This window comes from Tachyglossus aculeatus, chromosome 1 (genome assembly GCF_015852505.1).
Source record: "Tachyglossus aculeatus isolate mTacAcu1 chromosome 1, mTacAcu1.pri, whole genome shotgun sequence".
NCBI lineage: Eukaryota > Metazoa > Chordata > Mammalia > Monotremata > Tachyglossidae > Tachyglossus > Tachyglossus aculeatus.
This window is the reverse complement of record NC_052066.1, coordinates 94,355,139-94,371,578: the sequence shown is the minus strand read 5'-3', so window position 1 is coordinate 94,371,578 and position 16,440 is coordinate 94,355,139. Positions and strand designations below refer to the sequence as shown.

Below are 16,440 nucleotides of genomic sequence, written 5' to 3'. Positions count from 1 at the left end.
TCTAAACACACTTAGCTAGGTGCACCACACAGATAATCAAAAGAAGAGTTTATTTACATATGGTACATGCTTATTTCTACAAAGGAGAGAAGTTTCCACCACCTTCACCCTATACATCGGTGTACTCATAATATATACGGACTTCGGACCTTCTGACACTCTGAAGCGATCTGATGCTCTCGCTCCGAGTTCGGATGTTCGATTTCTTGAACAGCCTTCTTGAAAATGACCTACACATGAAAAAGTAAATAATGGGATCCAGACATACATTACACGCGGACAGGAAAAGGGTCATTTCCTTACAGTAATAAAGAATCTTGTGGGCAGAGCTGTCTAAACGCCGATCTAAGTGGCTAAAAGTGAAGGGTATTCTACACAGATGGTAGGGCAGAAAGCAGGTGAAAAATACAGCCACCACCACCCTAATGCTTTGATTGTGTCTTCGTTTCCTGCTTGACTGGCTAATGAACTGCTTGCTGGATTTATGGATGTACCTGGATATGGCAATGTAACATCCAATCAGTATCACCAGCACAGCAACGAAGATGCAGCTGTTGACGTAGATGACGGCTTCGTGCCATTTGACTCCCAGTGGACTTTTAAGTTTGACACATTCCCCTACGTTCTCCTTGGTGGGATGACCGTTCGTCAGGATCAGATTAGGTAAGGAGAGAATACCCATGACCACCCAGACGCAGACGGATAAGACCTTGGTAAATGTGACACTGTACATCCTGGAGTCGCCAAATGGCTTCACCACCTTCAGGTACCGGTCGATGCTGATCAACCCCAGAAACACAATGGACGTGTACATGTTGGCGTAAAACAGGACCGAGGTGTAGCGACAGAGGAAAAACTTGAAGTCCCATGGCCCAAACCCGGCATCGTGAACTATTCTAAACGGAAAGGTCAGCGTCATGATCAGGTCTGCGACCACGATGTTTTTAAGGTAAAATATGAAGCTGGTTTTGTTTCGGATGTGGAAGAAAATCCACACGGCCAGTCCGTTCAGCAAGAGGCTTGCCACAAATATTATGAGGTAAAGCACGGGTAAGACGATGGTGACGAATTCATTGTTGGCTGTGGTGTTTCCTGGCAGGCCCGTCGTCACGTTACCTGAAATCCGATGGTCTGGGCCCAATTCGCTGTCTGTGGGAGGAATGGGAAGGAACATATGAGTCAGTGTACTGCACACAAACGTCATCAGCGCCTGCTGACACCTTGGAGGGAATGCTCTGTTGTACAAGCGCTTAGTACAGTGCTCTGCACACAGTAAGCGCTTGATAAATATGATTGAATGAATGAATGAATTTGACCAAGCCTGGAATGAGTTAGTACCAGGGGCCCCCTGGACACCGCTCCTCAGCACAATGTTGCAAAAATAACATCAGGAAAATAGGCCTATGAAAAGAAGGGCATTCAGCATCCTAGCTTACAGTCACTGTCCTAATCACAGGAGCTATACTCAAAATATGGATCATCCCATGTTGTTGGCTCCAGGAAGTTTTTATCCCAGAGAATGATCAAGTCACATTGCTGATGTCTGATAGCTAGCCCTTTTCATGTTCCCATTTGAGGCCTCTTTTTCTCAGCTCTCTCTCTCTCTCTCTCCTGTGTCATCTCTGCACTTGGATCTATGACCTTTGGATATTTGGTGTTTGCCCCACCCTCAGCCCCGCAGCACTTATGAACATATTTACAAATTTTTTATAGTAATGTCTGTCTCCCCTTCTCGCCTGTAAGCTCATCGTGAACAGGTAACATTTCTACCAACTCTGGGTTCTACCAACCCAGGGGTTTAGTACAGGACTCTACACACAATAACTGCTCAATAAATAGCATTGATTGCTTGATTGATCTTCGTCTATCACTCCTACCCCCCAAAAAATCCAAAGAGCAAAGTAATATGCTGTAAACAGTACAGCATGTCAAGTCCCCATGCTGTAGGGGTTGGGAAGTTTATTGGGTGGAACTCCCTGGACTCCCTTGGACATATTAATCAATCAGTCAATCAATCTTATTTAATCAAAGTATTACTAAGGTCACAGCTCCTCCTAAAGGCTTTCCCCAATTAAGCCCTAGTTTCCCCAGCTTGCTCTCCCTTCTGTCACCTAGGCACTTCAATCTGTGACATTCGAAAATTTGATATTTGCCCCATCCCCAATCCCACAGCACTTATGTGCATATCTGTAAATTATATATCATAAATTACTTATTTGTATTAACGTCTGTCTCCCCCTCTAGACTGTAAGCTCATTATGGACAGGGAACATATCTGCTAATTCTGTTGTATTATACTCTCCCAAGCACTCGGTACAGTGCTCTACATATAGTAAACACTCAACAAATTTGGTTAATTGATTGCTTGAAATTGAGAGCTTACTGGGTGCAGAGGCATTGTGGCTCTGTGGAAGGAGCACGGGCTTGGGAGTCAGAGGTCATGGGTTCTAATCCCAGCTCTGCCACTTATCAGTTGTGTGACTTTGGGCAGATCACGTAACTTCTCTGTGCCTCAAGTACCTCATCTGGAAAATAGGGATTAAGCCTGGGAGCCCCATGTGGGACAATGTGATTACCTTGTATCTACCCAGTGCTTAGAACAGTGCTTGGCACATAGTAAGCGCTTAACAAATACCAAAATTGTTATTGTTATTATTACTAAACCCTTGGAACAGCATTGGTAGACATGCTCCCTTCCCACAATGAGCTTACAGAAAAAGCCCTAGGCGCCTCTCAGCAAATGGTTGCGTTTCAGATGTGATCTGAAGCGACAGAGAGTACCCGCTTAGTACAGTGATATGCACACAATAAGTGCTGCAAACATTGATTGATTGTTAAAGCCGAACATTCTTATGCCCAGAATCTTTTGATTTTGGTGGGTTTTTGTATTTTGTGGGAGGGGGAAGGGAGGGTTGTTCATTTTTTTTCCCCTTTTCCAAAACCTTTCTCTCAATTGTTCAAACCACACTGATTTCAGAGGCTTCAAATAAACATGCTTTTTTTCTCGCTGGCCTACTCTGTCAAGCTTTCAAGTGCTCATTTCCACTGGTTTTAGTAAGAAAATAAGAGCTCTTCATCCATTATAAATGCCAAGCTCCAGACTCTCATCTTTCGCACATTCCTTGGTCTAGTTTTGTGATGGTCTTCGAGAGGGAAAAGTGCCCTCTTCATTGTGCTGAACAGTTGTTTAATGTAGCCAGTAGCAGTGGCCCAGGACTTCTTCCCAACTGAACTTTTTTAAATAGTCAATTTAGCCTTCCTAGAAAATCTTTGTCTTGATAGAAATCGGGAAACGGGATGGAGTTGAGCCTGCGGTCTGCAGGAGGAGGCGATTCTATCTGTTATTCTTCTCCTTCCCACCTGTGGTCATGTGGTCCAAGCTGGGGTTCCAGAAGATCTGGAGCGAATTGTCCCCCTGGAGTACTGATTCTCTGTCTTTGTAAAAATCCACTTGCTTGGGATTAGCATTCTTTTATATCCTGTGCATTAACAGCTGAAATCCTCCTCAGTCCGTGTGGCATATGTTTAGCCTCCGCAGGACCCAGAGAGATCTGTGGGTGTGGGCAGTGAGTTTTGTCATGTGTATTCACACACCCTGGAGGGTTGTGTGTGCGTAAAACAATGTGTCTTCATAGAGAAGTCATAGTAGGCTGGGAAACAAAAATTGTCCTTTCATTCATGCCACCAGTACAGCACATCAGTGTAGTTTCATTTTACTACCAGGTTGGTAAAAAAAATGCACGTGGGCTGGTTAATGCTTTGTACCCATTCATAAGGCTCTTCTCCTTATATGCATATGAAATCTCAACCTAATTAGATTAGGAGTCCTTGAACTCATGTAATTATGTCTCGGATGAATGCCCGCTGTTAAAATCTTTCCACAGGGTCTCCCTCCACCATGGATCCAAGACATACTTGAAAGCAGACTGTGTTTAAGCTTTCAGAAGGGTTGGTTCGGTTGGGAGGATGAGCAAATCATGTCTTCTTCAGGCCTAAAGGGAAGTGGAGAAAGTCTTGTCTTGTCTTATGCTGTCGAGTTGTCTCCGATCCATAGTGACTCCATGAACACATCTCTCCCAGGGTGCCTCACCTCCATCTACAATTGTTCTGGGAATGTATCCATAGAGTTTTCTTGGTAAAATTATGGAAGCAGGTTACCATTGCCACCTTCGTGCAGTAAACTTTAGTCTCTGCCCTCAACTCTCTCCCATACTGCTGCTGCCCAGCACAGGTGAGTTTTAACTTGTAGCAGATTGCCTTCCACTCACTAGTCACTGCCCAAGCTAGCAATGGAATGAGTATGCCTTTGTTTGACTCTCCCTCCAGTAGTCGAGATGATAGACTACTGGAATCTCTCCAAGTGCCATCCTGAGAGAGGAGTGGAGAAAGGCAGCCCCAGAAATGTTTCCAGTCCCTATTTCTCTCTGAGAGGCTGCCTTTCCCACTTTGTGTCTTTTGTGCATTTGTCCATTCCAAGGCGCTGGCTAGGGTTCTGCCTCTCCCCGGCCTGGGGCCACCACACCAGTGAGTTTGAGCAGGAGAGTTGAAGCGGAGGGATTGTCATCTTCCTTCAGGATCTGCGAGTGAAATTCTTCCTGAAATGTAGGGTGGTGACCTAAGAGGGCTGTGTTTTCAGCAGAGACCTTACAGGCTTTAATCAACTGGTTTTTCCCCCTGGAATATCCCCAACCCAGCCTATTAACCCATCCCTTGGTCACCCAGTTTTGGAATAAGGATCCTATTTAGTTTTACAAATTGTGGGAAGCAGCGTGGCCTAGTGGAGAGAGCGTGGGCCTGGGGTTCAGAAGGAACTGGGGTCTAATCCCAGCTCTGCCAATTGCTTGCAGTGTGACCTTGGACAAGTCATTTCATTTCTCTGTGCCTCAGTTTCCTCAACTGTAAAATGGGGATACCTGTTTTCCCTACTCTTAGTGATAAGCCCCATGAGGGACAGGGACTGTGTCTGACATAATTAACTTGTATCTACCCCAGCACTTGGAACAGTGTGTGGCACAAAGTGAGCACTTAACAAATACCATAAAAAAAGGTCAAAATGCCTGGTTCAGCTGCGGTAGATATATTTTATTACTGTTCCTTGCTGGGAATGCTCTCTTGCACAGGGCCTTTCCCACCCCTTTCCCTTAGTCACCAAGAGGAGGTTTCTTCTCCGGATTTGCTCTTTCCCATTTGTTTGTTTTCTTCCTCTTTCCCCCACAAATCAGTTCTCAAATTCTGGAGAAGCTAAAAGGAGTCTGCTGTGAAAGCCGATTAGCCTTGATTGCAGCAGAGAAATAAACAGCACCAAGCGGCCAGAAGGGCCTAGGTTCCCTGTTTAGAGATATCTTATCTAGTCATGGTGGGTGGCCCCAGATATGAGAGAGAGAGAGAGAGAGATCTCTGAATTAAATGAGTTGGCTTGGAAATGGGAGGCACTTAGCCCCTTATGCAGCTTAGAAAAGAGAGATGGGTCTTGGTTCCCTGTTTTCTCTAGACCGTAAACTTGTTTTTTTGGGTTTTTTTGGTATTTGTTAAGCACATAATATGTGTCAGGTACTGTACTAAGTGCTATGGTAGATACCTTCTAGACTGTGAGCCCGTTGTTGGGTAGGGACCATCTCTATATGTTGCCAACTTGTACTTCCCAAGCACTTAGCACAGTGCTCTGCACACGGTAAGCGCTCAATAAATACAATTGAATGAATGAATGAATACCAGCTAATCAGGTTGGACACAGTTTGTGACCCACATAATAATAATGATGGTATTTGTTGAGCGCTTACTATGTGCTAAACACTGTTCTAAGCTCTGGAGTGGGGGGATACAAGGTGATCAGGTTGTCCCCTGTGGGGCTCACAGTCTTAATCCCCATTTTACTCCCCATTTTACAGATGAGAGAACTGAGGCCCAGAGAAGTTAAGTGACTTGTCCAAAGTCACACAGCTGACAAGTGGCAGAGCAGAGGTTAGAACCCATGACCTCTGACTTCCAAGCCCGTGCTCTTTCCATTGAGCCATGCTGCTTCTCTGGGGCTCATAGTCTTAATCCCCATTTTCCAGATTAGGTACTGAGGCACAGAAATGTTAAATGATGTGCCCAAGGATGCACAGCAGACAAGAGGTGGAGCTGAGATTAAAACCCAGGTCCTTCTGACTCTCAGGCCTGTGCTCGATCCATTAGGCCACATTGCCTCTCCACTGTTCTCTGAGCTCAGAAGATCCATGGACCTTTGGATTCAGGGCAAGGAGTTGACCTGATGTGGACCAAGGCTGAGTTTTAGGAACATCTAGAGGGCTAAAGTCCCCATAGCCCCCCTTACTCCCATGCTTAGATTTGAGATAAGCCACTCAGGGAGGGGAGGAATGCTAATCTGTGAGGAAATGTTTGCTCCACCAGCTGAGGGGGGGACAAGCACGTGTATAGAGTGACTCAGTGGAAAGAGCAGGGGCTTTGGAGTCAGAGGTCATGAGTTCAAATCCCGGGTCCGCCAATTGTCAGCTGTATGACTTAGGGCAAGTCACTTCTCTGTGCCTCAGTCACCTCATCTGTAAAATGGGGATTAAGACTGTGAGACCCCGTGGGAAAACTGATCACCTTGTAACTTTCCTAGCGCTTAGAACAGTGCTTTGCACATAGTAAGCACTTAATAAATGCCATCATTATTATTACTATCCAACCACAGCCCCCTTATCCCTCCCTCAGGGCAGTGCTTGTGGTCTATGAGCCGTCTGCTGGACCACCTCTACTGTAAAGCCCACCTTCCCTTTCCCCTTTGGGGCTTAGGCATTTGCACCTGTGATAAAATATGGGGAGAAAACTGAGGCCTTGAAGATAGATCAGTCAATCATTGGTATTTATTGAGCACTTCCTATGTGCAGAGCACTCTGCCAAGAGCTTGGGAGAGTACAATACAACATAGCAGACACATTCCCTGCCCACAATTAGCTTATCCTGCCCACAGTGATCATCATCATCATCCTTTGTTAAGTGCTTCTTGAGGGCAGAACACTGTACTAAGCGCTTGGGGGAATGCAGTATAACAGAGTTGGTAGACATGTTCCCTGAGCACAAATGAGGTATTAAGATCCAGCATTAAATGCCATACAACTGATAAATGGGGAGATTTAAAGTAGCCAGTTTCCAGCTCTGTCTGCATACTCCTATTTACTCTTGCTCTGCATATGTGAGTTTTCCTGTGGGTTTTGTAGACAGGTTAAATATTTCATGAGGAAAAGGTTGAATAGTCATTTCAAAGTTACGATAGCTCCTGGCTGGATTGTGTTTGTTAGCCACTAGACAAGATCCTTGGGCAGGTTGAGTCTCCCTGGTGACTATCTGCCTCAGTGCCACAAAAGGGGTGTTCCACTGCTTAACCAGGCAGTGGTATTTATTGAGCACTTACGTGTGCAGAGGACTGTATTAAGTGCTTGACCAGTGCTCTGTTTCTATGTTTATGTGTGTCTGTATACAATTGAGCACTTAGTACGGTGTTCTGCACATAGTAAGCTTCAATAAATAGCATCGATTGATAATATGCAACTTGATTTCCATCTGCTGTTTGGTTCAAACATTTTCTGGAAGTTGATTGCTTAATGACTGGGGGTTCATTACCAGTGGGCTAGACCTACATTCCCCCTCTCAAGGTCTTACCTGGAGAGTTTCCAGTACTCTACTAGTCTCAGCTATGGGAGGGAGAGTCAAGCTACCCATTCCATTCCTAGCTTGGCCAATGGCTAGCGAGTGGAGGGCAATCTGCTACAAGTCAGAACTCACCTGTGCTGGGCAGTAGTGGCATGGGAGTTGAGGGTGGAGACTCAAGTTTACTGGGCAGAAGGAGGCAACATTAAACCATTTCTGTATTTTCACCAAGAAAACTCTATGGATATACTACCAGAATGATTGCAAATGGAAAGCAGGGAGTTCTGGGAGAGATGCTTCTGTGGTGTAGCTGTGGGTCGGAAATGACTTGACGGCATAAGACAAGAGGAGGCCTACATTCAGAATGCCTTTGAAAAGAGGGAAGCAGCATGGCCTAGTTGGAAGAGCATAGATCTGGGAGTCAGAGGATCTGAGTTCTAATGCCGTCTCTGCCAATCACTTGCTTTATGTCCTTGGGCAAGTCACTTAACTTCTCTGTACCTTAGTTCTCCTCTTCTCCCTCCTAGACTGTGAGTCCTGTGAGGGACAGGGACTGTGTCCAAACTAAATAACTTGCATCTATCTCAGAGCTTAGAGTAGTGTTTGACACATAGTAAGCCTTAACAATTATCATTAAAAAAAGGCCCAGGATATAATAATGATAATAATGGTACTTGTTAAACACTTATTGTGTGTTAAGCGCTTTTCTAAGTGCTGGGGTAGATACAAGCTAATCAGATTGGACACAGTTCTACTCATTTAAAAAATGACAAGTAAAGGTTGTGCTGTGGCGTTCCCATGATTGAAACTACATCGTGGCATTGAGGCTGTGAGATGTTCAACTCGGTGACAGCGTCTGCATCTGGATTATGTCAGCCCCTGAGACTTTTGGCACTGTCCTTGTGTTTAGTATTAACAACGTGGGTAATGAGTGCATCTGTTTAATACAGAGTGATAGGCCTAGGCTCAGTTATCACTGCCATCTCTCTTCCCACAGTTTACAAAGAGAGAACTATGCATTTTTAGTCAAATGCTCAGTGAAAGCCTGTTGTAGTTTGCCTTGTAAAAGACAACGTAATGTACGCTTGTTGGTCCAACTGTAGAAGAAAGATGACAACGTCTGTGTGGGAACCTCCATAGAGCTTTCAAGGCAGGGTGGGAGGTGAGATGATGAAATTGTTCTCCGTTGATCTTGGCAGGAAGTTTACATTGGAAAAGCAAGTGTGTCACTACAGTTAATGTAAAGTGGGTAGAAAAGGTATTTTAAAAAGAAGTTTGGACTACATCAGTAACTAGTGACTTTCTTAAATTGTGAGCCCCTTGTGGACCTGGGTCTGTGTTTAGTTTTCACCCGTGTATTTTTCCACAGCTCCTAGTACAGTGTTGTGTACAAAGTAAGTGTTTAATAAATACAACTACTACTTATGGGGGAAAATGTGGCTGTAGAAAAATGCTACTTCTGTTTATGGGAATACATAATTAAATCTCTCTGGGATTTGTTTGCAAATGAAGGCTTGTAATTATAGTATTTATGGTACTTGTTAAGTGCTTACTATATGCCATGCACTGTACCTAGCGCTGGGGTAGATACGTAATAATCAGGTTGGACACCGTCCCTGTCTCACATGGGGCTCACGATCTAAGTAGGAGGAAGTAGTATTTAGCCCCAATTTTTTAGATAAGGAAACTAAGGCACAGAGAAGGTAAGTGACTTACCTAGTAACACAGCAGACAAGTGGCAGTGCTAGTATTAAAACCCAGGTCCTCTGACTCCTGGGCCCATGCTGTTTCCACTAGGTCACACTGCTTTCCTCATGACCTAAATTAGAGCTTCCCAGCTAATTACTGTGTTTTGGGAAGATCTCCTATAGTCCCTGAAACATTACCGCACTACCATCTTTGTTTTCCCCAGGCATGTCCTTACAATGACATGACCGGCTTTAGCACGAGGGATTTGGCTGCTTTTCTGGATGCTGCCCTATTTAATGTCATTGGTCATGAGTGAAGCGTCACCATGCTCTGAAGAAGCAGGTCTTTAGGAGTGGTGAAATCAAAGATAGTAATACCCAGAGGGTTGGTGAAGGCCTGGTTTTAGGTGCTACCATCTTTGAATCTGCCGTGCATACATGAGGCTGCCACATGGGAGTGAGAATGTCTGCACGGTATATCAAAAATGGGTCACTAGTAGGAAACACAGTGAGAAGCAGTGTGACCTAGTGGATAGAGCACAGGCCTGAGAGTCAGTAGGACCTGGGTTCTGATACTGACTCTGCCACTTGTCTGCTGTGTGAACTTGGGCAAGTCATTTTACTTCTCTATGCCTCAGTTCCCTCATCTGTAAAATGGGGATTAAGATTGTGAGCCCTATGTGGGACATGGTCTGTGTCCAACCTGATTAGCTTGTATCTGCCCCAGTGTTTAGTACAGTCTCCTCATACTAAGCACTTAACAAAGACCATAAAAACAAAAATCTTGTGGTGTAGAGAAGGATTAATGAACAGTATTGATTATTAAGTTACAGTCAGAGAAGCAGCGTGGCTCAGTGGAAAGATCACAGGCTTGGAAGTCAGAGATCATGGGATCTAATCTCGGCTGCACCGCATATCTGCTGTATGACCTTGGGCAAGTCACTTAACTTCTCTGAGCCTCAGTTATCTCATCTGTAAAATGGGGATGAGATTGTGAGCCCCACATGGGACAACCTGATCACCTTGTATCCCCCCCAATGCCTAGAATAGTGCTTTGCACATAGTAAGCGCTTAACAAATGCCATCATTATTCACAGTTGACTTGATGGCTGCTTCACTTCACTTGACTATGCCTCAGGTTACTCATCAACAAAATGGGGATCCAATACCTGTTCCACCTCCTACTTAGACTTTGAGCCCCATGTGGTACTTGCTTATCTTGTATCTCCCCCAGCAGTCAGTACAGTGCATGGCACATAGTAAACACTTTATAAATACCACAATTATTATATATTAAAACTTATTTAGCCATGTGAACTAGTCACATTTAAAGGGCAACATCTAGCAATTCCTTTCCTCCTTTCTCCTGCAGTTCTTTTGTCCATTTAAACCTCCTCTCACATCCCATCTCACCCACATTCCTCATCCATCCACACCCTCTTTCCTCTTCTATGTTAAATTGTGCATCTTCATGCTAGTTGTTGCAGGCGTGTTCCAACAACAGGTATCTCCCCTTTGTTTTTGAAGATGATACTACTGACAGTAAGATCTTATCCATATATGCAAGTGTTGCTGAAAAGACCTTTGCAAGATAAGAAGCTTACCACTAAAGCAGAAGGAAACCTACCTACACCAACATAGTAGGTTCCTCCTAGGTTGGAAAGCTTTCTAGTAAAGAGGTGTAGTGAATCGTATTTATTGAGCACTTACTGTGCATAGAGCACTGTACTAAGTGTTTGGGAGAATACAGTATGATAGAACTGTCAGATACGTTCCCTGCCCACAATGAGCTAATAGTCTAGAGAGATGGTTTTCCCCTTCCTCCTCTACCTCTCAGCTCAGCCCAGCCAGAAATGATTCTAAAGTTTCTGTCAGCCACTGATGGGTTGGTTTTCTCTTGTTTTTCATGCTTGCCTCTTTGCATTGGTTGAAGTTTCTGGTGGCTACTTAGAAACTTAGCAGCTTAGTATATCAGCATTTAATACAGTGCCTGGCACAGTAACTGCTTAACAAATACCATTAAAAAATGAAACAAAACTGACCGTTATGTTGGACTGGATCTAAGGGAATAAACAGAACCAAGGAAGGATATTTGGCTTTGAATTCCGGTCTACAGAGCCAAATTCTCCAAATAATTTTGGCTCGATAACCTGACCTTTATCATCTAGATATTTCAAGAGAATTGCTGGTAACCTTCCCCCTGGTTTCCCAGAAGCAAAAGATCACCCTTCTAGATGGTCACATTGTGATTGGGTTTTCTGGTTGCAAAAGGACCATTTTGAGTCCCCAAAGTCCAGGAGGTAGAAAATGTGCTCCTGCACTATTAGTCCGATTATGATTTTTTCTTTTGCAAAGGTGACATGTCATTGCTCATTGGGGCAGGTTGCCACTACCACAAAGTGCGGAAGCATCAAAAGCCCTTCTGCCCTTGAGCAGGACTGAACTTCTGAAGTCATGCAAACTGTAGGGTGTTGCATCTTCTGCTGTAGTGCCCTATCTGCATTGACCATTACCTAAATGATCATCAGAGATGAATATTGCCTTTGGCTACCAGCCAATCTTATTGAACCACAGATTCAGAAAATTAAAGCTGGAAAATATTTATGTTCATTTCATCCTAAGCTCTATTTTGGGACAGTCTTTGGATGAAAGGATGAAAGGTACCCTTATTAACCAAAAACTGCAGGCTTGATAGCCTCTGGCCCATTGCCAGTTTAAAGACAATGCCATTTCCCCCTTTAGACTGTTGACTCATTATCTTCTAGACTGTGAGCCTGTTGTTGGGTAGGGACTGCCTCTATATGTTGCCAACTTGTACTTCCCAAGCGCTTAGTACAGTGCTCTGCACACAATAAGCGCTCAATAAATACCATTGAATGAATGAATGAACTCGTTAGGGGCAGGGAATGTGTCCACTATTTCTAGTGAGAAGGAGTGTGGCTCAGTGGAAAGAGCACAGGGCTTGGGAGTCAGAAGTCATGGGTTCTAATCCCCTCTCTGCCACTTGTCAGCTGTGTGACTTTGGGCAAGTCACTTAACTTCTCTGTGCCTCAGTTCCCTCATCTGTAAAATGGGGATTAAGACTGTGAGCCCCACGTCGGACAACCTGATTACCCTGTATTCCCGCCCGCCCCCCCCCGCCCCCCCCCCCGCCCCCCATACTTAGAACAGTGCTTGGCACATAGTAAGTGCTTAACAAACACCATCATTAATTCTATTGTAGTATTCTCTCCTAAGAGCTTAGCTAAGTGCTCTGTGTACAGTAAGTGCTCAGTGAGCCCGTTGTTAGGTAGGGACTGTCTCTATATTTTGCCGTCTTGTACTTCCCAAGCATTTAGTACAGTGCTCTGCACAGAGTAAGTGCTGAATAAATATGATTGAGTGAATAAATACCACTGATTGATTGATTGAAAGGAGTTTTCCTCCAGTTCTTATAAAAGCAAAACCAGAGGAAGTTGTGGAAACAGCAGGAATAGAGAAGGAAATATTTCCTCAGCCAGCTTCATACTAGAATGTTCTTGGCTTTTTACCTGGTAATTTCCCCCGGGCCAGATTGAGCCCCATACTTTAACTGGGCTGTGTTTCAGGACACACACAGACAGGATTGAGCTGTGGGATCCAAGCAGCTTGGGCTTGCTTTAGCTTCTGAAAGACAGGGAGGGTAGGAAAGAAAAAAGATAATTAGTCAATCGTATTTATTGAGTGGTTCCTGTGTGCAGAGCATTGTACTAAGCTCTTGGAAGAATACAGAGTAACAGTGTAACAGACACATTCCCTACCTACAGTGAACTTACAGTCTAGAGGGGGAGACAGACATTAACGTAAATAAATCAATTATAGATATGGACGTAAATGCTGTGGGCCTGGGTCTGGGGGATGAATAAAGGGAGCAAGTCAGGGTGATGCCAAAGGAAATTGAAGAAAAGGAAAAGAGGGCTTCCTCAGGCGTCTTGGAGGAGATATGCCTTCAATAAGGCTTTGAAGTGGGGCAGAGTCTGTCAGATATGAGGAGGGAGGGCATTCCAGGCCTCAGGCAAGATGTAGACTAAGAAACCGTTTGAACCAGGACTGCAAGGACAGCATTTTGAGCACTTTTGAGTTGGATGATTCCTAGTTGAGGAGCCATATGTGCTGTGGATCTGGAAGGGGTGGTCATCGCACTGTTAGCTAGAAGTGAATGAGGTTGCAGCGGTGATAAGTATGTCCATTGGCACAACGACAGAGATCCCACAGAACTTCTGCTGCCAAAACCCTGGACTCATCAGCCCATCAGCCACCTCTCACGCTTACACATTTTTTATTTATTCCCACCTTTGATGCTTTTGTATGGTCGATTGTGGAGTCAATTTAATTATTCCGATTTCTCCATTTCAAAATCTTTTTACGTCTTTCTCCCCTGTAAGCTCCTTGTCGGCTGGGAACTTGTCCCAAGTTCCTTGTACAATTAATTACACCTACTGGGCACCCTTATTTAATAATAATAATAATAATAATAATAATGACATTTTTAAGTGCTTACTATGTGCAAAGCACTGTTCTAAGCACTGGGGAGGTGATCAGGTTGTTCCACGTGGGGCTTACAGTCTTCATCCCCATTTTACAGATGAGGTAACTGAGGCCCAGAGAAGTTAAGTGACTTGCCCAAGTCACATAGCTGACAATTGGTGATCCAGGATTTGAACCCATGACCTCCGACTCCCAAGCCCATGCTGTTTCCATTGAGCCATGCTGCTTCTTCTGTCCTTGCCCTTGCACTAGGATTTGCTCCCTTTATTCACCCCTCCCTCAACCTCATAGCACCTAGGTACATACTTGTAGTTTAATCTATTTGTTCATATTAATGTCTGTCTCCCCCTCCAAAGTATAAACTCATTTTGGGCAGGGAACACATCTACCATCTGTTATATTGTACTCTCCCAAGCGCATAGTCCCCTCTCAGGGTCATAACTGGAGAGTTTCCAGTACTCTACCAGTCTTGACTATGGGAGGGAGAGTCAAGCAGAGGCCTACCCATTCCATTCCTAGCTTGGCCAGTGGCTAGTGAGTGGAAGGCAATCAGCTACAAATCAAAACTCACTTGTGCTGGGCAGCAGCAGCATGGGAGAGAGTTGAGGGTGGAGACTCAAGTTTACTGCATGGAAGGAGGCAATGGTAAACCACTTTTGTACTTTTACCAAGAAAACTGTATGGATCCGCTACCAGAATATTGGCAGATGGAGGTGGGGAATTCTGGATGAGACATGTCCATGGTATCGCTAGGGGTCGGAGATGACTTGACAGCATAAGACGAGACAAGTGCTTAGTACAGTGCTCTGCACACAGTAAATGCTCAATGAATTTGATTGATTGAGATGAGGTTACTGTGGGGAAGTGAAGTGACATGCTCAAAGTCACACAGCAGGCAGGTGGCAGAAGTGGAATTAGAACCTGGGTCTTTTGACTCCCAGGCTGTGCTCTTTCTACTAGGCAGGCTGTGCTCTTTCTACTAGGCCACACTGCTTCTCTCTGAGGCCTTCTTGATACTCCCATTGCTCTCTGTATGCCCTCTGACTGACAATTATTCCCCCCGACCCCCACTTCAAAGCCTTACTGAAGGCACGTCTCCTCCCAGAGGCCTTCCCTGACTAAGCCCTCCTTTCTTTTTTTCCCACTCCCTTTATTTCCCACTTTATTTATCACCCTGACTTGCTCCCTTTATTCATTCCCCCTCTTAGCCCCACAGCACTTATGAATCTATCTGTAGTTTCTTTATATTAATGTCTGCCTCCCCTTCTAGACTGTAAGTTTGTTGTGGCCAGGGAATGTGTCTATTGCTATAGTGTACTCTCCGAAGCTCTTTATACAGTACTCTGCCCAAAGTAAGTCCTCAGAAAATACGACTGAATAAATGAACTCTCCTGGGCACCCTTCTTGCTGGTGGGATGTCAGTGTTAAACAGCAGGTTTATCATCTGCCTTCCTCCAGAAGTCCATTTCTTTTTCACAGACCCTTTAAGGGTCATGTGAAAAGAAGGTGAAAGTGAAAACAGTACCAGGCATTACAAGTAATTAACTTTACAGCACAACGAGAAGCAGCGTGGCCTGGAAGAAAGAACAAGGGCCTGGGAGTCAGAGGATCTGGTTTCTAATCCCAGCTCTGCCCATTGCCCGCTTCATGACCTGATTATCTTGTATCTACCCCAGTGATCAGTGGAGTGCTTGGCATCAATAAAGTGCTTAACAACTACCACAATTATCATCATTATCATTTATTATCATTATTAATACTAATGACAGTGTGGCTAAAGCATGGCCCTGGGAGTCAGAAGGATCTGGGGTCTAGTCCCAACTCTGCCACATGTCTGCTGTGTGACCTTGGGCAAGTCACTTAACTTCTCTGGGCCTCAGTTATCTCAACTGCAAAATGGGGATTAAGACTGTGAGCACCATGTGGGACATGGACTAAATCCAACCTGATTAATTTGTATCTACCCCAGCGCTTACTACAGTGCCTAGCACATAATAAAAGCTTAATACCATAAAAAGGAGTTTATGATCTAGAGGGAGAGACATGAATAAATAAATGAATAAATCAATAAATTAAGGATATGTACATAAGTGCTGTGAGGCTGAGGGTGGAATGTATATCCAGTGCTAAAAGGGTAGAAGTCCAAGTACATAGGTGATGGGAGTGGGAGAAATGAGGGCTTATTCAGGGAAAACCTCTTGGAGGAGATGTTTATAGTACTTTTGAGACATTTCAGCAGCCAGCATCCCAGATACCCTCATTGTGAGTTGCTACAGTGTGTAGGACAGCAGGAAGTATCACGTATGGCCTCACTAGCACCCATCCTGACTTTTGTTAGTACTGTACTAAGCACTTGTGCGAGTACAGTTTAACAGAGTTGGTAGACATGTTCCCTGCCCATGACGAGCTTACTGCCTAAAGACCTAATCTTTCTACTGCTTCCTGGTTCCTCTTCCCAAATCCTTGAGAGAGGCTGACCACTAATAGATGATGGAGAAAGATGGTGGGAAGGAGCAGGATGAAGAAGGATAAGTTCCTCTTGCTTTCATAATAATACTACTAATAATTGTGGTATTTATTAAGCACCTACTCTGTGCCAAGCATTGTACTG

At 44.5% G+C, this 16,440-nt stretch overlaps 2 protein-coding genes and 1 non-coding gene across 4 annotated transcripts in view; 2 read left to right on the top strand and 1 right to left on the bottom strand.

The window, feature by feature from the left end:
- MED12L (mediator complex subunit 12L) overlaps positions 1 to 16,440 on the top strand; it is a 535,097-nt gene that overhangs the window by 280,037 nt on the left and 238,620 nt on the right. The gene's annotated exons all lie outside the window — the stretch shown is intronic.
- On the bottom strand, positions 110 to 1,204 carry GPR87 (G protein-coupled receptor 87). The gene has a single exon (XM_038749861.1). It carries the CDS (start codon positions 1,202 to 1,204, stop codon positions 110 to 112), a length of 1,095 nt encoding a protein of 364 aa, XP_038605789.1.
- Positions 14,253 to 14,390, top strand: LOC119936230. Its single transcript, XR_005453673.1, has one exon. It is a non-coding gene; the product is annotated as a small nucleolar RNA SNORA7 (small nucleolar RNA).

Excerpts from the sequence above, each read along its gene's own strand:
- GPR87 (XM_038749861.1), bottom strand. The coding sequence starts at position 1,204 with ATGACGTTTGTGTGCAGTACACTGACTCATATGTTCCTTCCCATTCCT.